The sequence below is a fragment of the Ischnura elegans genome, chromosome X (assembly GCF_921293095.1).
Source record: "Ischnura elegans chromosome X, ioIscEleg1.1, whole genome shotgun sequence".
Classification (NCBI taxonomy): domain Eukaryota; kingdom Metazoa; phylum Arthropoda; class Insecta; order Odonata; family Coenagrionidae; genus Ischnura; species Ischnura elegans.
The window spans coordinates 33,991,873-34,017,071 of NC_060259.1; the positions used below are offsets into that span (position 1 = coordinate 33,991,873).

At 37.9% G+C, this 25,199-nt stretch overlaps 1 protein-coding gene and 2 long non-coding RNA genes across 3 annotated transcripts; 1 reads left to right on the forward strand and 2 right to left on the reverse strand.

Moving 5' to 3' along the window:
- Positions 1-3,178: 3,178 nt before the first annotated feature.
- LOC124171798 lies at positions 3,179-6,628 on the reverse strand. The gene is made up of 2 exons (XR_006867969.1): positions 6,493-6,628; positions 3,179-3,423 (listed from the first exon to the last, which is right to left on the reverse strand). It is a non-coding gene; the product is annotated as an uncharacterized LOC124171798 (long non-coding RNA).
- A 1,247-nt stretch (positions 6,629-7,875) lies between these two features.
- Positions 7,876-9,523, forward strand: LOC124171765. Its single transcript, XR_006867951.1, has 3 exons — positions 7,876-8,125; positions 8,212-8,345; positions 9,235-9,523. It is a non-coding gene; the product is annotated as an uncharacterized LOC124171765 (long non-coding RNA).
- A 4,163-nt stretch (positions 9,524-13,686) lies between these two features.
- LOC124171123 lies at positions 13,687-23,172 on the reverse strand. Its single transcript, XM_046550261.1, has 4 exons — positions 23,166-23,172; positions 21,237-22,764; positions 14,777-14,894; positions 13,687-13,839 (listed from the first exon to the last, which is right to left on the reverse strand). Exons 1-4 carry the CDS (start codon positions 23,170-23,172, stop codon positions 13,687-13,689), a joined length of 1,806 nt encoding a protein of 601 aa, XP_046406217.1.
- Between the last annotated feature and the right edge of the window lie 2,027 nt (positions 23,173-25,199).

The following is a 25,199-nucleotide window of genomic DNA, read 5'->3' on the forward strand; positions in this document are numbered from 1 at the left end:
GGGGAATAGGCACACTCCATAAAGTCCCCAAGGTAAAGGACAATAATACCACTTTTTTGGTCGCATGTCTAAATATACTACTCTAATGGCTAAGTAATAACAATGAATCTGAAAAATCCATAAATTGATTCTTATTCCATACACATACGTTTCCGATAATAAATGAAGGTGAACTTATCAGAAGAAAAGATAGCATTTTCCTTCTCATGTTTCTCCCTGACTTTCACAATAATTCCCTCACTTTCCCAGAATTCCTAAATCCCTGGGAGTCCCGGATCACCCAAACGATCCTCATCTTAGATATGTCAATGAGGCATACATTTTTAAAGTGATCTCGTTCCAGAGTTTTTCTCAGTTCATCATACATCAAACTTTAGTAAATAAACTCCACTTTCCTTAAAAATATAATTATGATATATTGAATAACTACGCCATTTACCCAGGGACCATCTCTTCATTACCTTTATACAAAATAGATAAACTATTATTAATAGCTAAAAGCATTCCTTCACATGAGTCAAACCTTTTTCAATGATGATTCTCAAGATGAATGAGACATGTAGTGTCAATACAAATGTCAAACTCTTGCCAAGTCAACGTATTTGTTGTGTTTGGCTAAACAAGAACGGTGGTTCCTGTATCGATTTACAATGCAATGAGAGTTAATATACTGATTCAGGTAAGTTGGAATATTCATATTTTCATATTCATAGTTTAAAAAATATAGTCTTGTGACACACCTTGAGTCAACTTGTCATATGGTTCTTTCTTCTCTTCATAATCACGTCTATTTTTTTGGTTCGTTTTGTATATATATTTTAATTTTTTGTGTGTCCAGTTTCTATTTTTAAATACTGCTCCAAATTTAAGCAAAGGAGAGAAATGATCTACTATTACGAAAAAAACCTGGAGTGATACACCTGATACCATAGGCAGATATTTATGAACAGAAGTTGGGACCAAAGGGGGAGATTGGAGGTCAGAGGAATTCCTCATGTCGAAGAGCGGTTCAGAAATACAAGATATTTGGGATTATCAATACTCATAAACACCAGTTTTTGGCTAATTCTTTGATAAAGAAAGGCACCTCTGTGTACATGTAGTAGATCATTTTTGTAGTGAAAGTTTTATGGCGGTTATCTACATCTACATGCCACCCCGCAAGCTTCCTCAATAGGCATGTGGTGGGGGATGTCAGGGCACCGACCATATTTGTATAAAAAGGAAATGTTCCAACAAAATTACACCTAGAATTTCTTTAAGTCCTTTGTCGTTCTTAGGAAATAACGAATTCCCACACCTATCCATTCGTCTAAATATCTCGACATTATTTTATTGTTTTTGTCATACCTGGAAATGCACTTGGATTCTAATATGATGCTCTCCGTGCTGCTCTTAAAGATATCCATTCTCAATTACTCAAGCAATCTAAGCCTAGACGCTGCCTCCGAGTTTCTAGCGGCTACCAACCCAATTCGTTTAACATTTCTGTCTAACATCTTTCTGTACGCCTGTAGCAGTTTTTGACAAATCGCAAATCTTGATAAGTTTGAGGGAATGAGGCCTTCAAGAGGAAGGATCTAGTCTACACCTAGCACACAGCCTCTTGTAATTATTTATATTGTATTTTTTATGACTCCCTGAACACATAATCAATTAGAAGGAAAGCACAAAAAATTATTGATTTATTGTTGTCTATTAATATTTGACAGTTACTGATAACAATACTTTTTTAACTGCAGCTTCTCTAATATAAAGATCAAAATCAAAACAAATAAAGACATTAAGAATGTATCGTAAAATTTTACCTGTTATTTTCTTCACTACCCGATAGTTTTGATTGGCCAGCTGATTTATACCAACCAAACATATTGTAAAACGTTATATTTAAAAAAATATTTTATGATGTTTGTTAATTCAGGCTTCCATTTTTCTACAAAATTATTACCTCAAATTTTGCAATTATAATTTTACGCCATGCAAAAGTTATTCCAAATCAGTTAATTTATAAAAACCAAAAATCTGGCTCCAAAATGTGCTTTGAAATATTTTACAGTTTTACTTGCTTGCTTACTTTGCTTTTTGAAAGGGTTATTCGAAAGGTTCTTTTAGAGGTATATTAAATTTCTGGGCATTTTTGAGGAAGAAATTCATGAAATAGATATTCGGACTAAAAAACATAATTATATTTTATGAGCTGTACACTTGTAACTTTTCTTACAATATTTTATTTTTTATTTTATCTTATTTTTAAGAGCCAAAATAGTGTCAAAATCCATTTCTGGGGATGCAAATTCCTAAAATTTTCCACTCAGGGTGGCCCCATCATGAGTTCCAGCTGAGAGCCCCCAATCCGCCCCTGGTTACTTTGATCATTATGTATCCTTTCCTTGTGAAGTCATCAGTCTGATTGAATTGTTAAGATTGTGCTGCACCTTCACATCCCAAGACCTTAAAACATACAACTGCTCACTGTATATGATGCAATCTAGGAATGCTTTGTTCTGTGGCTGCTGCTGGTCTGAGAAAGATTGAAATTTTCTCAAAGAAAAAGTGACTGGCAATAAACATGAAATGTCTGCTAAAACATGAGGTACACCCGAAAAAACATCACCAGCAGCTATAACAAAGTTTATGTTTGAATCTGTCATGGAGTGGGGCAAGGGTGTACCCAGAATCAAAACTAGATGGGGCAAGCCATAGTCGTTCAAGTTGAAACACTGGAAAGGTTATGGAACCTAAATTTCAAGAAAATTATAATAGGGCTTCATTATTTTTCAAAATTATTTACTTGGAAAAATATTTTTATTATAATTCCACATTCTATACTTATATCACTTTTCTTGGATTAAAACTAAATTTGTTCAAAAATTTCATTTCGACTACAATTATTTTTGCTTCTAGGGGGAGGGGGCAGCCGCCTCCTCCCTCCCCAAACAGGTTACGCCCATGGAGTGGGGTACTAAAAAAATGCCACAATATTATCTTTGACAAATCACATGATTTATTGAATACATCCTATTCTTATTTATATTCCTTAAATGCAACACTTAAAAACTCAAGTTGTCTTTGATACATTGAGCACACTGACATCTTGTCACTTTCCTGTTCATGGCCACTTTAAAAATCTACTCCTTCTACCTGATGGTAGCCATTGCCATCCTTTTCCACCAAGTGCTCTGGCCAGCACCTCACCCTTAGATTGGGTGCTTGGGGCTGCGGTTTCTCACTGAATGTTAGAGCTGCAATCATCTCGTCATAATCATGGAAGCGGAAGTACCCCCAAATCATTCCGGTCGTCTTGTCTGAGTATAAGTGTATTTCCATAGGATATCCGCACTCCTTCACCAACTCCAAAAACCAATGAAAAATATTAAAGGCTTTTGGTAAACCATCCACCCGGATCCATGTGCTGATAAACATCTGGGGAGTACATACAATCACGTCACAAATGAATATTTACTCGTGAAATCTTCTCGTGTTTTCCACTGGGTGAGTCTCTTGTAGACCGACATTTCGATGGCAACCTCTGCCATTGGTAGTGGTAGCTATCAAAATCGTTGGCCTACAAGAAACTAACCCAGTGAAAAACCCGAGAATATTTCACAAGTATCATTAGCCCGGATAGAACAAAATCATATAACTGAATGCTTAGTTTGATAAATTGGTATTTTTCCTATGTATCTCAAGGATTATTCAATGTAAGTGTACATCAATTCCTCGCCATGCATTGAAACCATGCCATCAGGCTGGCTTAATGGGCCAGGCTACCCGGGTGTCTGCCTGGGGCAATGTAGTTATAAGGGGGCGACCAAACGCCCAGTTTCACGCACTAATTCCCAGACCCGAGGATGAAAACACCATGAACGTAATGTGACAACTATGTCAGAACATAGACGATGTACGCTTTTACTGAAAAACCCTCAAGAGAAATAAAAACATACTCACAACAAATAAAACAAACCTCTTTAACACATTGGTCAAGAAATATATTTATTAAATTATATGGCAATAAGGCTCGTTAACTCATACCCGGAACTGCAGTTCCTTTGTAGAATTTGGTAGATCGATGGGAAAGATAAGGTTTAAATCCTACGGCAAATATTGCTCGTTTATCCGGTTTCTCACAATTTAAAAGTAAAAAACGCTAAACTTTCCGCCTATTTTCATGAGTTAATTACGTCATAAGATGTTCAGCTCATTAAATAGAGCAGAGAGAACCTCTTTGGGAGCATAAGACCGCACTTCGCCCATTGAACAGTTAATCATGAGGGTCACAACCGTATTCTGCACATTTTATCACCGTCAAAAAGGAAAAAAAAGGTCCATTCACCCTTGAGTCTTTACTCCGCAAATGGCCGTTAGCAGGTTGTTTGTTTTTGAAAAGAATTCTCGTTGAGTGCGAAGGCGAAGCGGGATACTATCCCCTCATGAGACCTCATTTAGAGTACGATGGCGATATATATGATCCTATTGAGATGGACTTAATGAACGAGCTGGAGCGCGTGCGGTTAGGTTTTGTTTTGGTCAGTTATGTCCATTATATGCCTCAAACAGCTAACAAACGCTTTTTTTACACAAAATATCAAATTGTGTTTTGAGTATTCGAGACTGTAATCAACGATGGCGGCGCTGAATGCGATGTCGTAATTTTCCACTATGGCCGAGGCACAGAGGATAGTGTTCTGATGATAATATTGGGGTAATAGGATGAATGGTCGAGCCAATGCTAACATTAAAATATAAAATGCCATGGAAGATTATTTTTCTGGGTACTGCAGGAGTATTTCGATACCTATCAGTAACGGAAAGAAGCAATAAGAATTAAGGAAATTAATAAGTATCGCAGAAATATCGGCTAATGGCGTACAGCGATTGCTCAAAGGGCTACATGACAATAAATGCGAGACTCCAGATGAAAAACCACCTGTTGTTTATTTGAAAGGGCCATAGGCGGATCTAGGGGGCGGGGGCACTTGCCCCCGTGGGCCACCCCCCATAGACCCTTAAAAATATGCTAAATTTTTAATACGGTCCTATTCTCATTGCGTTCGTTTTGTATTTCAAGGTATTCTTGTGCCCCCCATCAGAACAAAATTCTGGATACGTGCTTGCTGGTGCCCCCCCCCCGCCCCCCCCAGAAAGAAGTCCTGGATCCGCCCCTGGAAAGGGCTATTCGAAAAGGTCATTCACAGATAGATATTTTAGACTACAGTGCAATCACATGGAACAAATTTACTAAATAATCTATACACCCATAATACATTATTGTAGCTAATAAGCTGTGAAATAGCATTTCTTCGTAACTTCTATCCGGATTTTAAGAGCAAGAATAGCTTCAAAATCCATTTCCGGGCATGCATTTTCCTAAAATATTCCGGAATTGCGGCCCGGTATGAGATGGAGGGCCCCATAATAGGTCCTAGCCAAGGGCCCCCAATCACCCGATACCGCTATTGGATATGATTAGGCATATCCCGAAAGGAATGATAAAGCGAATTTACATGTAAAGCTGCAGCTGCAGCTGATGAAAAAGTCACCAATCGTTTTGTAAATGTTTACCATAAGAATAACGACAAAATTGTAATAATATTCAAACATAATTTACAAACTAAATCTCAAAACAGTGGATACAAACGACACTCTACGATAACCGCGTACGAAAATGTATCATTAGCAGTGACTTTAGTTCACGTTACAGCGAGAAACTTTTTCGAAACGAGTTTCCCGCAAATAAAATTATCCAATTCGGAAAAAACTGCGAACGTAAAAAACTTTAACGCTATTAAAAACTGATAAGCTTACAATATTCGGTCTATGCATGGATTTTTGAGCATGAGAAAGTATTTCCATGAACGCTGACGACAACCACAGTGATTTCCTGATAGAATCCAAAATGGTGTCTCCCGCACCGCCAGATGATGCGATGCTATTTTCCCATTATTGAACTTGGCATATGTAACCCTAAGCCTTCAAAGGCGCAATAATAATAATAACAATAGTATTGTTAAAAACGTATTCCCTTGATCGGAAATAAAACTAAGAATATCACAGGAAAAGCCGCAACACACTATGATACATATTCACTATGGCATTCAAACCCGTGCTTCTGATATTTGTCCATGAGACTGACCAAATTAATTGTCAACCTTACAAAGCATTTTAATAGAAATACCGCATGAGCAATAATCATTTCGTCTTCCGCCGACTAATACTTCACCCCGCGACATTCGAGTTTCTTGTTTCTGAGGTGATTTTCATTCACATTGCTTAGTTTACTTCTATTCTCTAATTTCTATTCGGATACAGTTTGGATCACTATCCTATGCATTCGAAGCACACGGAATATATGGAATACCATCAAGGGAAAAAAGCACTACCACAAGTAGGAGCACATGTTCTTAAAACAGCTTCAAAAACCTAAGGATGGCCGCCGCCTCTTACAAAACTTTTCACCAAAACATAAAATTACCAATAAAACAACGTACTCACTTTCTAAGACTTACACTTTCCTCGCGGTTAACTGGGATATAAGAGAATAAGGTACTATGACCTCACAGCTATCTGATATTAGGTAAGTATTTAAAAGTAGTGACAAGAACGTTATACAGCACCACGTTCCGGCAGACCTCTATCGAACATCCTCGAACCTGAATTCTCACCGTACGGCCAATGAAACTCGCTCCCCAACCACCTATGCTAACGGAAGCTCCAAGAGGAGGGGGTATGGGACACACTAACCCCGAAAGTATAATTCTTAAATTGAAATAATTCGACCAAAGTTACGCGAATCTAAAGCTATCTAAAATAATAATAATAAGGACAACATTACCAGCATAATAACAATAACGCTATGAAAATAATAATAAATTCATGTGAGACGTCAGGACGGCAAGCTATGATGCTGTTATCTCGGTACGTGTGTATTCATGATATGCATTATTCATGCCAGCGGATCCTGAGGCGCAAAGAGTGGCGGGACGCAATCACGTAATTTGATGGTCCATTGGATTTTTTATGCAACTAGAGCTTTGTCACATGAAAAAACCTAGCTTCTTCGCGGTTCTTTAGGCGCGAAAATAGCTATTTGGGCGCGAAAATGGAAGTAGCTCACATGCCAGCCTGGCTTCCTGTTCGCGCCAAATAATCCGCTGGCTAGTTTCATTATTATCGTTTGACAACCTCTCAATTCTCGAAAGCAATTAAACACCAAGCTTCGTCCGCCGAATTTTTTTATGTGACGATTCCTAATTAGATATTGTAACAGCCAACTCTGTAAATTTTACCCAACAGTATAAGTAGGGGCATAGTGGAGTCGTACTTTAGGATCAGGAATATTGGCTCAAATCAAATGTATTTCCAAAATTAATTTCGGATGGCTGATCATTTATAATTTTTTGGAAAACGCTATTGGGAACCTTCGTTACCAATAATAGCGTTAAGAGGGTGGCATGCATCAAATGTTCCTAATGATTGAAACGAAAAATTGCAATAAAAATTATGGGATTGATCCGTTAATACTAGCCTAAGAAATAATAAAAAACATGTAATTATTCCTCGACGCACAAAGATCTATGTGAAAACGTTTCAACTAGATAAATGTTATAATAATAATGACATCAGCGTTAGCGGATTTCGCGCCATAAGATTCGATGACTACCGCGTTCTAAGCACCACCCCCTTTCACATTTTAAATAAAAACCCGAAGGATTATTGTTTCCAGTGGGCCTTTCCTGCATGAATTTTTTAGCGTGCACCATTTTTTTTAATTATGCCCTTAGCAAACACTAAGCTTCCCAATGGTTCCTTTGGCGCGAAAATAGCTATTTTGGCGCGAAAATGGAAATGGCTCACAAGCCAGCCTGGCCTCATGATCACGCTCATAAATACTGCATACATCATGTCCCATACACAGTTCACCCTTAAGCTGTGTTGCTGAATGCGACGGCTGCATTTTTTCGAAGTGTCTTTAAAAAGCATCAGCCTGTGATCAAAACATTTTTATTTCTTAGCGAGGTTAAGTGAAAGTGGGTGTGATTATAATGAGGCAGATTTTTGAACAAATTAATTTTCTTAAAAATCTAACTGCAGAAATAATGTCTACATGGTTGAAAATACTGACCTGGTAATCAATTATCTTTTGGTATTTTCATTTATCGAGTATTTACTTCTATTCTCTATCTTAGAAAATCATCCATTCTTTTTTTGAAGAGCATTGGCTGACTCCACAAAATTACCAGTAAAATTCGTTGATCCACGAGGGAAAAATAATGTTGGTTTGGAATTCTACAATGGACAACAAAGAATTCACCTGCACAAATGCTAGTGAATCCGCTGCTTATGAAGTGAGTATTCATTAGTAATTCAGAAAATGCCTGAGGCACTAACTGTCAAATCTGATGACACAAGTTCATTCCTCCGATGCGATGGCATCATACGATATTTCTGCATTCATTGATCGTAAAATGTCAGTGAGCAGTGTCACAACTAATGAAAAATTTGGAGATACATTCTCACCCATTGAAATTCAATTGTCCCCTGACGTTACTGTTGTTATGACTCATGGCAATGATGATGAGTGCTTTCCAAAAATGTGGCAACATACATAAATGCAAAGATTAAACTCACATTGAATGGATGATTTCCCTCAGGAATGAAATGTTCACATCGTGACTTTGAATAGCATACTTTCATTTGCTTCAATCGAGATCAGAAGTGGGCCATGATTTCCTTGCTCATAAAATATTTTTTTCATCAGTAAATTGATTTCGTGCACGCTAAGGTCCATGACATTACTCCTCTCACTTGTTCACAGGAGCGATGGCTCACTGTGGGTGCTTGGCAAGGGTGTACCCAGGATCAAAACTGGGGGGAGGTGGGGGCAAGCCATGGTTGTTCTAGTTGTAGGTAAGATTTAAGTACAGGAAAGGTGAATGAAATCAACCTTTTTAAGGAAACTGTAACAGCTATATATTATTTTTCTTAATTATTTGCTTGAAAAAATATTATTTTCCATAAGACATGCAATTGCAATTTTTGCTTCTGGGGGGGAAGGCTGCCCTATCCTGCCCCTTGCTGGGTGGTTTGATGATGGTGGTGGATGTCCATGGTGCTTGTGGTGTTTAACTAGAACAAACCATTATCAATGCTTCATGTATGATGATCCTAACAACAAACTTTACTTCTAGCAAACAATTCTAATTTTCACTGTAATTCTGCTCTTCTATTGAGCAGGTTGTGCCCAAGTTGAAGAAGATGAAGTCCTGAACTAAAATGGGTCCATTCAAAGTCACATTATAGACTGGACAGGAATTGTGATGGTACACATAAGGATCCCTTCCACATTGTACTCATCACATGAGCATTTGGAAACCATACATGAAGATGATACAAATGAAGAACCCCCTCTTGGGGAGAGATACCAAGCAGCAATCCATATTCCAAAAACATTTACACAATATTATCCAGGTTAAACTATGACATCTCTGGTATATCCATGTTTAATTAGTTATTGCTGTATGGATATATTTAAAACAGCCAAAGGACCTGCCAAATAATGTTGTTGCAATGCCCAATAATGGACATTGTCGTCCACATTACAAAATCTCTTTGATATATTTACCACATTAAATGAGTAGAAAATGGCTTAACTAATTATGGTTTTTTGTAATCCACAGACATACAGACCAAACATTTGTGCTGTTTAATTCTAAAAGAACGTGTGTTGTCTTTTGATATTGAAGTGACAACTTCTTGAATTGATAGTAAAAGTGATAAAGAAGAACAATTTCTTTAACTTTTTCAATAATAATCTTTTTTATTAACCCTAATTGTGTTCAGGCTTAGTCATCTCCTTCCTTTCCTTAGTTTAATATGTTGCAAATAGGATACCTATGCAAGGTTATTTTTACAACCCATCATCGCTATTTCAAATAGTATATCTGTATAAAGTTATCAAAATATGCACTATGTAATAATAATTATGTGTTTTGGAAATATCTACCTTATTGAGATATCTAATGGAAATCTTCTTGGAATGGCTTCATGTCGTGGTGGGGAGAAGAGAGAAGAAAACAACTAGAATCCCAATTTTGCTCTTTTCTCAGGAGTAAAGAGACACAGCTGGTGGAAAGGCAAGAGAATCAGACACTCAAATGATAATTCTTCTAAGGGTAATCACTTGTTTCCACTCATTTCCCAAGGAGAAAAAATATTCCCAAAACATTCAGAAAATATTTTGGGCATACCTTATAGCATCCATGTGAACCATTTTAATATTGTATAGATATCAGTTTAATTTCCAAAGGACCAAAGGAATTCAAAGAGTAGGATAAGATAATAAGATGCTCTGGGAGGGAATCGAGGGCTTAGGGAAAGGACCCCTCTCCGCCTAAAGGTTAGTTTCAAGTCGGTATTCCTTGACTGGGCTCACTGCCATTATATAAATAAATTAACTCTTGCTTTAAGGAGATGCAGTGATTATATGCCTAAATTAGACAATAGTTTTATATATTCTTTAAATTTATCTGAGGCTTTTGGAGGAGGCTCTATCCCCTCATACCTACGGTAGTCACAACACTGTGAGTAGGCATTGAATGAGGATTTACATACAAAATATACCACATTATCACGATGGCGATGCATTTATTTTCATAAACATTCTCAAAATACACTTATGCATCCTAACTAATTTATACCTGTTTTAAGTGATACAAACAGTAAATATGCATTACTGCACCATGATTTGATGCCAGTGAGATAATTGCTGCAACGTTATATTATAATTTTAATTCAAAAATTCCAAAATCACAGTCAGTATTGTAGGCTCTGGCAAATTTGGTATGGGCTTGGACTGAACAGATAGAGATGATAAAGATTTGATCGGCACATTAAACATTTTTGTAACTTTTGTGTGTTGGCATTGGGGCAGATAAAATTTTTTTCTCAAAAAAAGTTCATCTTATTGAAAACATGGAAGAGTCAATTTAATGAGCTGATCCTGCTTGCATAGTTTTTTTTTCATATCATCTTAATAAGTATTTGTGCACTTCTTGGTTCTTAATGGGGAGCAATGGAGGAGATGAATTAGGGGAAGACACATTCCACAGTGATAGAGTCTCTTTGGTCTAATAACATTAAGTATCTAAAAAATCAATCTATCACGGAGAAATCAAAACATATATGAGGATATGTTGAGCACATGGAAAATGAATCTTGTCTGCTCGTAAATATTGCTATAATGCATGTGAGGGATGCATGAGAATTAAAAAAGACTAGAGACAGTGTGAATGCCAAAGAAAAAATCTGAAAGAAAACTTTCTTTGTCACAGTACTACAGGCTGAATAATGCTGTTCAAACAAATGAAAAAAATTGCGACATTTATTCTTGAAGAACAGACATTTGGCAAACCACAAGGCAAATACTTTCATTTGTATGTAATATTTAATCCTGCAATCACTTGAGTATGAAAGGAACCCTAATGGTAGACAATTTGCACCTGTAAGGTCGTGAATCTCCATTGTATAGCAAGCTGACTGGAAACTTTTCTGTTTTTTTTCTCTTATTGTGGCTTATTTTTCAGCTACCTGACTCAATTTATTGCCCATCTGGCTAACAGCTGACAATTTAAAATATCTGGTATATAGTTAAATCATTAAGATATTGCTACATTAATAGAATCTCATGATAAATTTTTATGAGCTGAATTCTTAGGGTCATACTCCAGAGTGGTTTTAAAGTCTAGATCCTGACTCAAACTGTGTCACTTCAGTATTCCAAGACCCCACTTGAGTCCCAAAGCTTTCTCACACTATACTCCACACTTGATATGGTAAGTTTCAGCTAAAATTGAGTCGTCATGCTCCAAGATCTTCACGCCTCTGTCACCTAAGGTATTTAAAATTAAATATCACTCCTAAAAATACTTCCATGCATGATATTTTACTCCAATTATGAGGAAGATACAATGAGTGACAACAGTTTACATCAATGTATTATTTTGTAAATTTTACCAAATAACGTAATTAGTGAGTTGACGTGAAATTAGTTACTAAAATACAAACTAACACCGAACTTGAGTTTTTCATCTGAACCACTAGGCCTGAGTATCTAATGGCTCAAGACTGAGTAAGGTTTTGGAATAAGTCTCCTATATGCACTAGAATTTTCAGAATTGTGGCTCATTGAAAGTGACTTTTAACATGCTGAAACAATTGACCATAACCATTAACCTGGATCCGCCCAAAATATTTTTTTAAATATTAATAATGGATATTCTAGGGAAATGTCAAGGGTCTCATTTTTAGTATATTCTGAAAATATTACATTGATCGGTTGTGTAGTTTCCGTGATACAGGCTGTGACATATTTGTCACATTGGGCAGATCTGTTGTCTTTTGGTGCAAGGTAATATTTCCCCATATGAAGCAAATATTTTTTTGCATTTGTGCTGCAGAGTGCATTTAAATGATAAAAAACACTAACAAAACATTTATTTTGCACATATTATTATTTATGTGCGCTACTGTCAATCTTTTGTTTAGATTTAAAGTAAATTATTGAATATTTAGTAATAATTTTCCGTGTGTCATTGTTTGTAATTCATAAATTTTCAATGTCAAGTGTAACGTTTTAAAAGTGATTTTTTCAATGTTATTTCACAAATGGTGGGTATATTTAAATTTATAATGTTTATATTACAAACTTTTCAAATACATACAAAAAAAATTACTTTAAATTTATGTAAAGTTTTCGTCACGAGTGTTATGAAATTACAGAATCTTGAATTGACACAATCAATGAATTTGTTGAAGGTACATTTAAATAATTTTTTTACAAAAAAGCAAAATATTCTTCAGTACCACGACGCTATCTTTTATTTAGTATTACAGGGACTAAATGATCATTAGCATCGTAACATACTTCGTTGCCTGCCTCTGATGAAAATGAAGTAGTGTTGATTCTTGGCTTCACACAGATATATGGCCAGTTACGTTTGCACTATTACACACCTGAACTCTAATTGTGGCATGCAATGCCCATATTTCCGCTCGTGAACAGCTACACCCAAAAGCCAAGAAAAAATAGTCCACCACCACCACCAAAATGGATTGACTTCAAACAATTTGTCTTTCATGTCAGGCATCGTATTGTCTGCACAGTGAAAGTATCTACCAATCACATGGGACCTATTCCTTTGTTAGGCTATGGTAACCATTGAGTTGTGAACATCCCCAGAATATTCCCAGGAGCATCGCTTCGATGGAAACCTGTTACTACCTCATAACAGCTAAATTCCAATGAAAATTTTCATCTCCTATTTTCTGATGCTAGGAGATGAAAAAACAATAGATGTAGCATAAATATCTGATTCTTCCATTAGAAAAGAAGAATGTCATCCGAAAAATCTATTTCAAAAATTTCTACGCTTGATTTATCCCTCTTTCAGGAAGATCTGTTTCGAGGAATAACCTATTTCTTACAAAATTACCTTCCCATCGCAAATGGGCTGCTTCTCTTTTTACTTCTTTCCCTTGGAGAAGTGATTTAGGCTTCATTGACTTTGAATCCTTTTCCTTATGTGTAACTGGTACCGAAATTCTTCCAGACTTCTCTTGAAATTCTTAAGAATTATCATCATCAAGCCGCAAAACAATCTCCACTCTTGCCCTAGGTTGTCTTCCCATTCAATTTCCCACAAGTCCACCAGCCTGGTCACCTGCAATGTCCTCATCAGACACAACTGCTGCTTCTTGCGGCTCAAGGTGTATTGGGTACACTTCGTCAAAGTCTTCGTTTTCCGGGGTCTCTTTGGTTTCACGCAGTGTAATATCTCTGAGCTATCGATATCACTAAGAATAAAAATTTTAATGCAAGAGTAGTTGCCGGAATAAAAGTTAATAAATGCAAATTTATCGATTAATTGATAAATACAAATCTTTTGGCAAGAATATAAAGGAAAACACGTTGAAATTGCAATATATTCTGACTAGAGCATATAATTCGCAACTTTGAAGATTTGTATAGGGATCCGCCCAATGTGACATTTATGTCATAGTACCATTTATCAGAGAATATTACAGAAATGGAAAGCAATACCAAACATGTTAATGTATTATTAATAATTTTGCATCATTATGTTGATATATACCAAAAATTGTCGCTGTAGCGCATAAAGTAAATGAAAAAATTAAATACTTCCACAAAACGAACCTCCATTTTTAGTGTCTAGGGAAGGTGCCTAAGTACATGGGGTACTTAAAGCATAGGTCTTCACTCTCACTTCATAGGTCTTACCCTGAATTGAAGCACTTGGTTTCCTCTTTCTAATAAAATATAAAACACAACAATGTACCTTGCCCGAGCGATGCAAGAGACATTACAGTGGAGCGATACAAGGTGTGACATTTTTGTTACATTGGGCTGATCCAGGTTAAGAATAATAAGTTATATAATGTGCACAGAAACTAGAGCTGCTGACAATTCATCTTTGGTGGGGTAAAACAGGGTAATGTGTTACTAGATGAAGACAGTGGTAAGGGTTCGCACTTCCCATTGCGGGCCCCAATTATTTGCCGAACATTGTAGAACCACAATTGTAACTCTTCTACATAATAAGGTGACACTGTCTTGCAAAGGCGTATGATCAGTTTAAATAAATCTTTCCCTACCTCTGCATGTGACAAGATTACTTTTTTCACTATGATAAAAGTAAAGGTTGGTCAAGATAAATTTTGTGCCCTTTCAATCCCAACTTGAGATTTTTTTGCATCCAACCAATGGCAGACCAGTGCTGGGAAGCTGGGAGGGCACACCGGGAGGCATCCCAGTGTGCTGCCCCCCAGCCTGGAATACATTGGCACCCTCCAGTTCCGAAACTGACAAACTATACATCCTAAATGCCAACATTGAGCAGTTAACTTGATTTCAATGATGAATCATTTAAAAGCGTAATTAACACTTTTTAGAGTAAAAAAAACAATAATTTAAACCAATATAATTCATTCTGGATCATGTCGATAGTGATCACCCTGCATAGTGCTGAGGCCCTCTGGCCATTACCACCACTGCCCTAAGAAGGGGTCCAGTACGGGCCTGACCACTGGAATAAGTGGTGGGCTGAAAGGCCCTGACATGGTAATGACACAGCCAAAAAAGTTAATCATAAATGTGCTTTCCCAATGCAAGTGGTCTTAGAGTGCCCTCCAAGTGCCATGAAATATAAATGGAGCTCCACCACTGAAAGAAGAGCTTTGACTCAAGCCTGCCTAGATGTGTAAACTGCCAGAAGTAGCACTGGGTGCTTAGACTGAATGCATCCAAAATATTCTCGAAAAATTTTCCAGCATCGTGCTTTGTACTCATGTGTTCATCAAATGTCTAATGTATTTGCCACTGATCATTACATTATTTAAACAAATCGCGTTCAAAAAATACCTCTTTTAATGTTTCAAAAAGTGATGACTGACATAATGTATTTCCAGACTATGAGAATTATTAAATGTATGTAAAAACCAGCCAACTACCAGCACTTATAATTGAAAAGCAGCATGGAATTCATTAACCCTTCAGCTGCAGCTCACCCTCCAGAAACCTACCCATCTCATGTGGTGAAAGGGCTGAATGCATGGAAGGGAGGTTGTAAAGGTACGTTCACAGCAGCCAGCCATGCAAACGTACCGGGTACATTCACAGCAGTGAATGGGTTAACACTAACACTAGGACGGCAGGGGTCATTGGACCCATTTCCAGAATTTAAATTAATTTTTCTCCTATTAAAATTTTTTTTTTAATTTTGAAAAATTTTTAACTTTTTCATTTGGTCTATATTTTGATAAATTAAAGTAAATTCAAATATAATTTTTTGCTTTTAATTTTAATGAGAGGTTATACCTAGATGGACAGCAGGGGGTCATTTGACCCAAAACATGTTTTCCCATTATTTTCTACATTTTTTTTGCCCGTGGGCTCTTTCGTGCTATGTATATCATATAATCAGCAATAGGCTAGTGTGGTAGATGATTTCCTTAATTTTGAACCCTCAAGTACCCGGTTCAATTCCAGTTTCCCCCGATGGGCTTCTACCTGTATTCCTAAACCTAGGCATAGTGACTTGTTGTGCTCAATCTTTCAATATGTTACGGGCAGCAAAGGGAAATAAAACGTTTCCATTCATTTCTTTGTATGAAATTCATGCAATTATGATATTTTAAGTTTGTATTTCTTTTATTGTTCAATGATTATTGTATTACCCACACTGGAAGATCATACGTATGCCATGAGTGGTGTCCGTCAGCCTAGATTCAGAGCTCATAGATATTTTATCAACACCACTTCAGGTTTTTTATAAATAACTGTTTCATTTTTCTGGCCTAATGGCATAGTCACTCCGCCTTTCCCCTTTGCTGGATGACCCACCATAGTGCTACCTAACCCCATCGAGGTTTGGGGCAGGTGGACTGCAAGCTGCCGCCAGGGAAAAATCCTGTCTCCTTTTGAGGGAGTGGAAGACATGGATCAGCACACGGTTGGCGGTTGAGTCTCTACCTTTCGAATGGCAATTAGCGCTACTTCTGAAATTTTTATCCTCTCGTATGCATTTCAAATGCTGTCTGACTCTCTATTCCTACAGAGCAACTGTAGAAGATTCTACAATATTGCGCTTTCGTTTGTAGATTTTTTTTGCATGAATGTCAGAAGTGAGTTTAAGAAGAAAGTAAGGAGTCGAGACAGATATCAAGGGAAGAGAACCATCGCCACTCAAATAGCTCTTATGGAATATCGTACAGCATGGAGTGTTTTTGCTGTTTCAGGGTAGATAAAAGAAGATCAGTCTGGAAGTGAAACCAAAACATCAGTTCAAGGACCATCTGGCCAATCTATCAACATCTGCGTGTGATGGAAGCAATGATTGCAGTTCCGAAGTCCAAGATAGTGAATCCGATGGCGACTCAGGAATAACAGCAAATGCACAGCTCTATCCAATGAAATGAAGCTGCCATTTTATGTGGTATATTCCAAATACACCAGACAAATTAAGAATCAATACTGGGTTTTGAAAGATGTGATATGAAAATACGGCCTAAATGAATTTCCGTATTGTGGCAAAGATGAAGATTGGCCATCAAGCCAAGCATTGGGGGAATAAATAGTTTCTTAAGTGACCATAACATACAAGAATTCAGGAATAAATTTAACTTGTAACAATTATTTTCCATCCATGCAGCTGTCAGAAAATTAGAAAAAAATGAAACTTTCTCTTGTAGGGATGATCAGAAAAAACAGGCGTGAAGCATGAATATTGTAATTCATTCCACGCGAGTTTAAAAAAACCCTTAGGCCATACTCTTACGCAGGATCAGGAAGAATAGAACAAAAATGAACTTTTACTCAGCAATATGATCTCACATGATACTATTTCCAAAACGAATACAACAAAACCAGAGACCATCCTATTTCATAATAAAAACAAAGTGGGAGTAGACATGATGGATAGTATGAATCAATTTATTTACACATCTCCAAATCCAACAGCCACATCTCCACAGGTACAAAAAAGAAAAAGGTGCCAAATATCACCGAATTGCACCAATTTCCTTTCCATTTTCCAAGTTCCTTTTTATTTGTAAATGGCTAGTGTCCTAACACCCCATTCCACACGCCTTTTAGGTAGCTTGCAGGGGAGTATGTTGATATAGATGAATAATTCATCCAATTCAACCAATCCATTCAATGCTACAACATATTTTGTGGAAAGAGCGCTGAAAAAATTACTGTCTGTCAGAAATTTACGACAATTTAGGGGTCAAATGACCCCTATCCATCCTTCTAGGTAGTATGGAACTCCCGTTGCCCTACTGTTAGGTAACCAGAATTTCTGGCGGCATGCAGATTAAAAAACTGATACAAAACAATTTAGCTTTATATTGCTTAAAAATATTCCATCAACAGACAAGAGGTATTGTATTATTAAGTATTTAGCTTACACTGGATCCATAAAATTTCATCAATCACTTTCAAAATAATATACTTTCAGAGTATTGCTAAAATCTTATAAAAGATTGAGGTAGAAAGGCAGTGAATGAATAAATAGGAAATCATTTTGGTATCATTCATTTTTAATTACTTTTGATCATAATGATGGTAACATACAAGGCACATGCTATGACTCAAAGCAAAAAATATTAAAAAAGAGACTAATGACAATCTAAACTTAGAGAAATTAAAATATAATATTTTTATGCATCAACAGCTGTATGTATCAGTTTTTAATGTCCAAAGGCAATTGATGAATTAAGTCTAGCAAGTTGCTGGTAGTTGAGGAAATGAATAGGGTATAGCCTGAGCCTTCAAAATGACCATGACAGAGAAAAACCTTATTCTTTTGGCATAATTCATGAATGTCGTTGTAGTAAAGGAACATGACATAAGCACTTAAAAAATAGCAGAGCAAAAGTCTAAGTGCCCCACTTCACTTAGATTATCGGAGTATATCTTAAATGACGAATCACTTCCATATACCTCAAAGAGAAAATTAGGAGTTCCCTTCAAGCTATGTATTCCATTGAGAAATATATGGTCAACATTATTTCACAGAGAATGTTATCCTAGAAGACAAGTATGTAGTAAGTGACAAAGAAAATACTAACTCTATGCCCTCTATGGAGGCCAGTAAATATTTAACATGGAACAAACTATGTCAGGGAATGCAGCAATATACATTATGTCCTGAAAATTAGTCGCTAAGAAATCTGTCTCTGAATGTTGATCTTTACGTTGCCACAATATAGTCAGACTTTATTATTTGGTATTCTTCTTAGGATTTCTTATAACATGTATATCAGTGTGTTCTTTTGTGTGCTTTTTATGTAAAAAAAACTGAAGGTATAGCTACCAGGAAATGACGAGCAAGACATTAAAAAAGTGATTTGTGAATCATCTTCTTCTCAAGATAATGGCCAATGGCATTGCTGCTATTGATTACGCTCCAAATCAATAATTCAAGTATGAGTTACTTTTCAAAATTAGCCATGCACCTGTAAAATAATTGGACTAGCTTCATAATTGCTCATTCTACCTCTAGGCTTATTTCTTTGGAATTGGGAGCATTTTCAATATGTATACTGAAAGCAGCGATCAAACGATTGGTATATGATAATAAAAGAGAATTATGATTGCTGTCCAGATATATATCACTTTTTTCAAGTGGATCCACCTTCCAAATGACATCACATAATTTATTCTCAGGAAATTGGAAAATAGTTCCTAGTACCAATTCTCCGGAACAGTTATTCACAAAAATTTGGCAGTTAGATTGGTGTCTTCATAAAGCTGGCCGTACGGTAAATGGTTCAAAAGTTATTTTTTATCTGATTTCATGCAACAGCAGGCATGATAGAGCCTGAAAATATAGAACTTATATAATATTTCCGTAACAAATGCAGTTTTTTCGAGTATGAAAAGTGTTAAAATTACTTTAAAACCTATTACTTGGTGCACTGTTTTTCAGAAATTTTCCCCACTGATTTAAGACCCCCAAAATTCCACCACTGCCCTAATTTACCCAATTTGACACGCCAAGCATTACAGAAGACAATCGTCATTCAAGGATATGACATTCGAGACCTAAATTTCAAAAAAGAGCTCGTTTACCTTCTTGGAGTTCTCAACCCTTGATATGGTACCTATAGATGATCTGTTGAGGAAAAGAATACTTCACAGTATTGACCTTGATATCTGAAAAATCTCTCTGTGAATGCCCTGTGCGAAGCCTTATTTGACGTGACCCACATGGCCTTACGGATTTGCTGTTTGCAAGCCTTCAAGGATAAGTGGAACGTGAAAGAAATGACAAACATGGGTAGTATACTTGTATACTGGCGTGAAATATATTTTATTCATGTTGAATTATGAGGTGATTGCTAGCAAAAATTATCATTCTAATTTCCTAATACTTGTAAGGAATGCTACTATCTGATCTCCACTTTAGATACAAAAAATAACTTGTGTGAGTGAAAATTTCTTCTAGTTTTAATTTCACTGCCATCAAAATGCCTTGCAAAAGATGAGCAAACTTGATTGATATTGACCAGAATATTGGCTGAGAAAAAACCTTAGGCCTCAGGGCGCCCATTAGACTGATGATAGTCACCAAAGAGTGAGGTAATAGACTACTCTGATAAATGAAGTTTTCTTTTCGTGTATGTAAATAACTAGGCATATTGGAAGCATTGAAACTTGAATATTATCATCATGGTTTTATTTTATTTTGAACCAAATTTTTTAAATGATAATTGCTAGCTTCAATTCTATGCATTCACACACATTATCTCATATATCATGAATATCTCGCGGCTGAGCTTAAAGCCACCGAGTGCATCCACCGGGTTGCAGATGGTGGGTCGACCTTAAGATACAGAGGTTAGCTGCGAAATCAGCGAGTTCTCTCATCGAATAAGCAGTCATGGACAAAAAGCGGCGGTGTTCTGAGGGGTGTTGGTCTATCCTTGGGTAAGGTAGACTATTTAAATGATACCAAAACCTGTGAAGATACCGTGAATTGGCGACTGGGGGCCGCCAACAATTATGCCTCTTATTACCCGGGGAAGAGGGCAGCAGCTCTTCTTCACATGTGCAAAGGTGGAGGCCATACTGGTCGGTACAGGGACACACTTTTCACTACGGGTGTGGTAACATTTACTTAACAGCTGTAGTACTGCCATGTGGAATGCAAGTGGAAACCACCACAATATCATCCCGAGGAGTCGTAGCTACTCCACTGAATTTATATAATGACATGATGGAATTCTCTCGGGTAATATATTCCAGAGATAAACAAGTCTCCCATTCGGATCTGCAGGTGGGGGCTGCTTGAGAGGGTACATCAGGCAAAGGTGATAGAATGTTAAGGATAGGAACGTGGAACGTTAGATTACTTCGTACCTGCGGTAGGCTAGAGAACTTGAAGGTGGAGATGCGAAGAATGAACCTCGACGTATTGGGCATCAGCGAAATGAAGTGGCCCCAAGAAGGTGATTTTTTGAGGGGAAGCTACAGAATGATACACACAGGATTGCTAAATGGTAATGCCGGAGTAGGCATAATGCTTAGAAAGAGTGCTGGGATGCGTGTCTCCATGGTAAACTGGATTCTTGGGTGTTGCTGATTGAGATGACAAAGGAATTTGTCAAGTTCTTCCGCGCCGTGTGGCCATACGACGAAGGTGTCATCTACATACCGCAGCCACAACTTGGGTTTCTTCTGATATGTCTCGATAGCTTTCGCCTCAAAGTCCTCCATGAAGAGGTTGGCCATCACAGGGGACAGGGGCGATCCCATCACTGCTCCGTCTGTTTGCTCATAGAAACTGCCATTCCACAGAAAGAAGGTGTTTTTCAGGCAATGCTCCACAAGCTTGGGGAAGTTCTTTGGGATGCCAGAGCTGGTCAGCTTCTTCACTATGTCCACGGAATCTGCAATTGGCACGTTTGTGAAGAGCGATACCACATCGAAGCCGATGATGATGTCTTCTTTTTTGATAGTGAGGTCTCTTATGATTTCCACGAAGTGAGCTGAGTTCTTAATGTGATAAGAGGTGTTGTCCACGTATTCTTGTAGCGTATTAGCAATGTATTGGGCGAGGTGATAGGTTGGAGCGTCAATTTGGCTTACGATAGGTCTCAAAGGTACACCCTCCTTGTGTATCTTTGGTAAGCCATATAGCCTAGGTGGTTTAGGCACCGACACTATTAGCCGTCTCTGTTCTTCGACCGGAATATAGGACCTCTTGATGATGGCTCTCGTCTCCCAGTCCGCTTTCGCCATGGGGTTCTTTTCCAATTTGTGGTAGACAAGGTCTGACAGAAGCTCTTCCATCTTCCTGTTGTAGTCCTCCTTCTTCATCAATACAGTCGCGTTCCCCTTATCCGCAGGTAATACCACTATGCTTCCATCCTCTCGGAGGGCTTTGAGAGCAGCTCTTTCCTTGGGTGTGATGTTCGACTTTGGTGGCTTAGCACTGCGTAAAATGCGAGCGACGTCCTCCCTAACTTCGTCCGCCACAGTTTTTGGAAGTTTCCGGATGCCAGACTCCACCTCAGTGATGATTGTCTCCCTCGGTATGTCCCGTGGCGTTATGGCGAAGTTTAGCCCCTTGGCAAGCACTTCCGTGGTGGACTCGTTGAGTGTCATGTCCGTTAGGTTGACAATAGCGCGGTCCTTATTAGGGCCGTTGTCAGGTACCGGGTATTGCCGGGACTGAAGTTTCTCGTACTTCTTGATCTGGTTTTCCCGGTGCGTCGTTTCCACGGCCCGTGATGATTCAAATGATAACTTGTCTATGGTGTCCCAGTCGGTGGCCGTGAGTGTTGCTGCTAGTTCGAGGTGAATATGGTAAAGTTCCTCCGATAAACAGTGAAGGTCCAACCTCTTGTGATGGATTTGTTCCCGCAAGAGTGCTTCGCTGGTGCGTCGAAGTATTTTTCTGGCTGCAAGGGTCTTCAGATGGTGCTTCACCTCCACACATGATGGTAATGTGCTGGTGTCCCTGCAGCATTGCAGGAAAGCGGGAGAGGACAACAGCTTCCCCTTCTTCTTCCTTAACTTCTCAAATCTCTCGGACTTCCTGAGAATCTCCTCCCCGTAGAGGTTAGTGAAATTCTGGTGTAGGTTTCCGCGGCGTTGCTTGAAAAGAATTTCAAGGATCCTGAGAAAACACGACGTGGTCACAAGGTACAATTGCGTGACCAAGATCCACAACCTAGTACCTGGACCGAAAGACAACATTCCACAAGACTTATGTGAAGGCGTCTACAAAGTGCCGTGTTTGTGCGGGAAAGCTTACATAGGAGAGACATGCCGAGGAATGGCGACCAGGATAAAAGAGCATGCAAGAGCCACAAAACAGAAGCAGCTCCACCTGTCGGCCATTGCAGAACACGCGTGGAGTGAGGCAGGTCACAGTATAGACTTCGAAGGAACGAAGATGGTGGCCAATGAGAATCGCTACTATCCAAGGCTGATCAGGGAAGCCTTGGAAATACTCAAAAACAATAATTTCAATCGAGACCAAGGCTACCCAATCAGCAACGTTATGAAGAGGGTATTGACCAATCAGCATCCGGCAGGCAGTGGGACAGAGCCGTATAAGGCGGCCAAAACTTCTCACCATCCATGGTACCAGGTCCCTCCCAGTTTGGTTCTCACCCACTATGGAATCAGCATGTGGCATCTGAGAGTGGGTGAGTCTGAACTTGGTGTAATGACATATGAACCAATGGGTTTTTGTGGTGTCTGGAGTGCTAGCATTCCAACCCATGGGCTAGGGCTGAATCCCAGCGTTGAAAGAAACACTGCTTAAATGATGAGTGGTGGAAATTTCTGGCACGACACTCCCTGCGTCCGATGGGATGTTCAGCTGTGGTCCCCTTGGAGCCTTTAATTAAGAGTGGGACCAATGCGGTCTACGGGTTTCTCTCCATCCTTCCTTCATAGCAGTAGTAATGAGAACAGAAAAATTAAACAGAGACAAGATGCCACCCTTAAGCTTTCTAGTGACTGGTTTATCCCCACTTAAATTTTATATGTGATTTGGTTATTTATTATTACGATAAAAGTACAGTTAGCTCAAAATATCTTTTGTGTCCACCCATTTAGTTATATATGTATCCACTACTGCCAGAGCTACATACTTTTATACTGTTAAAAACATCATAACTTATATGTAGCCTTATGAACTGAGAGAGCACTTGGCTATACTTAAGTTTGCCTTGAGGTGTAAGATGTTTCTGACTTTTGCTTCCCTCCAATGTAGAGAGATAAGTCTATCAGCAAGAGACTAATGTATTTGTATCAAACTGAAATGAGAGGGCCTTGGCGATTCCTCCTTTCCCCAGCCACAAACGCAAGGGGGCACAGAGGGTCTTCACCAATTTCTCCCAGTCCTGCACTCTATGCCCTATTCGAGGACCGAACAGAAAGTATGCCAGTTCCAATGAACAGGATAAATGTCACAGTAAAATAATGGTACGGGGAAGCTTTATTACATATTAATGACAAAAAATTATTTTAAAATATATATTTTCTCTATGATGTATTTCAATTTTATCCATAAAATTATGATATATGTAAATATATTCCTATATATATTTACACTTATTCAAATTTAATTTATAACATCTTATATACTGTTTAACTTCCATTTTAGAGTCCAGATGAAGGTAAGGTGTGAATAATTTCATAATCATATTATGTCGAATCCTCCAATTAGAAGAATTTAGGCAAGAGTCTGATCATCACACCTACACTCAAGTGATGAGGCGGCAATTTGATCGGGAGGAAAAGTTTAACGGATTAAGGTATTATATACTGGAGGTGAAACTGGAATGGAACAGAGCATGAGAAGTAGTATCAGTGAAGGCAAGATGATGGCATCTCACCCATTTAACTTGGATTCAAATGCAGGTGATAACGAGGATTTTTTATAGACAGCCTGATCATTTTTTCTGATGCCTGCTTAAATGGTGGTGGACATTTCTAGCTAAGTACTTCATCCGCCGGTTGGAATGTTAAGCCGTTTTCCCTTGAGGTAGCAGCGTCATTATAAATTAATGACAGGACATTATTTTAAAACATATATTTTGTTTAGGGCCGTTTCTGTTGACTCTTGAAATTACCTATAATGCATGCTGAAGCATTCTTTCAATTGGATAGAAATATATTTGAATAAGTGCTACTTTTGTGAGAATAGTTTTGTGCCAGGCAGAGAAGGGAACATGAGCTTTTTGAAATGTTATTTATTAGTAGGAGTGTTTCAAAATCATTCCATTTCAACAGAAGAACAGTTCGTTTTGTGGTCTTTGCAGCTCTGGGGTCAGAAGGTGCTCGACGTTTTTTAATTTAATGTGTTTCTTTACATTAAGAAAGTGGGACCTTTCTTAAAACTATATTTTATTAGTTTCTGTTGAAAGAGCATCATTATTTTGGCATAAGGTAATGCAGATGACAATGATAAAACCTTTTTGTCAAGATATAAAGTTTTATGATTCCATTGCTATTTTACCACAGATTTTACTAAATTCCTTCATTGCGAAGGCCATTCCTTGGGGATACGTGGACATGCAAATATGTGCCTGTGCCAGTGAGTGCCTTTATGCATGGCTTTATACAAATTAATAAATTATTTGGGTTTTTTATGGAAAAG

Bases quoted from the DNA above. Each gene is read 5' to 3' on its own strand.
- LOC124171123 (XM_046550261.1), bottom strand. The intron at 14,895-21,236 runs GTATGTAGATGA...GTTGGCATTTAG, and splicing joins AAACCCAAGTTGTGGCTGCG to GATGTATAGTTTGTCAGTTT. The intron at 13,840-14,776 runs GTTGGATGCAAA...TGATATCGATAG, and splicing joins CCAGCACTGGTCTGCCATTG to CTCAGAGATATTACACTGCG.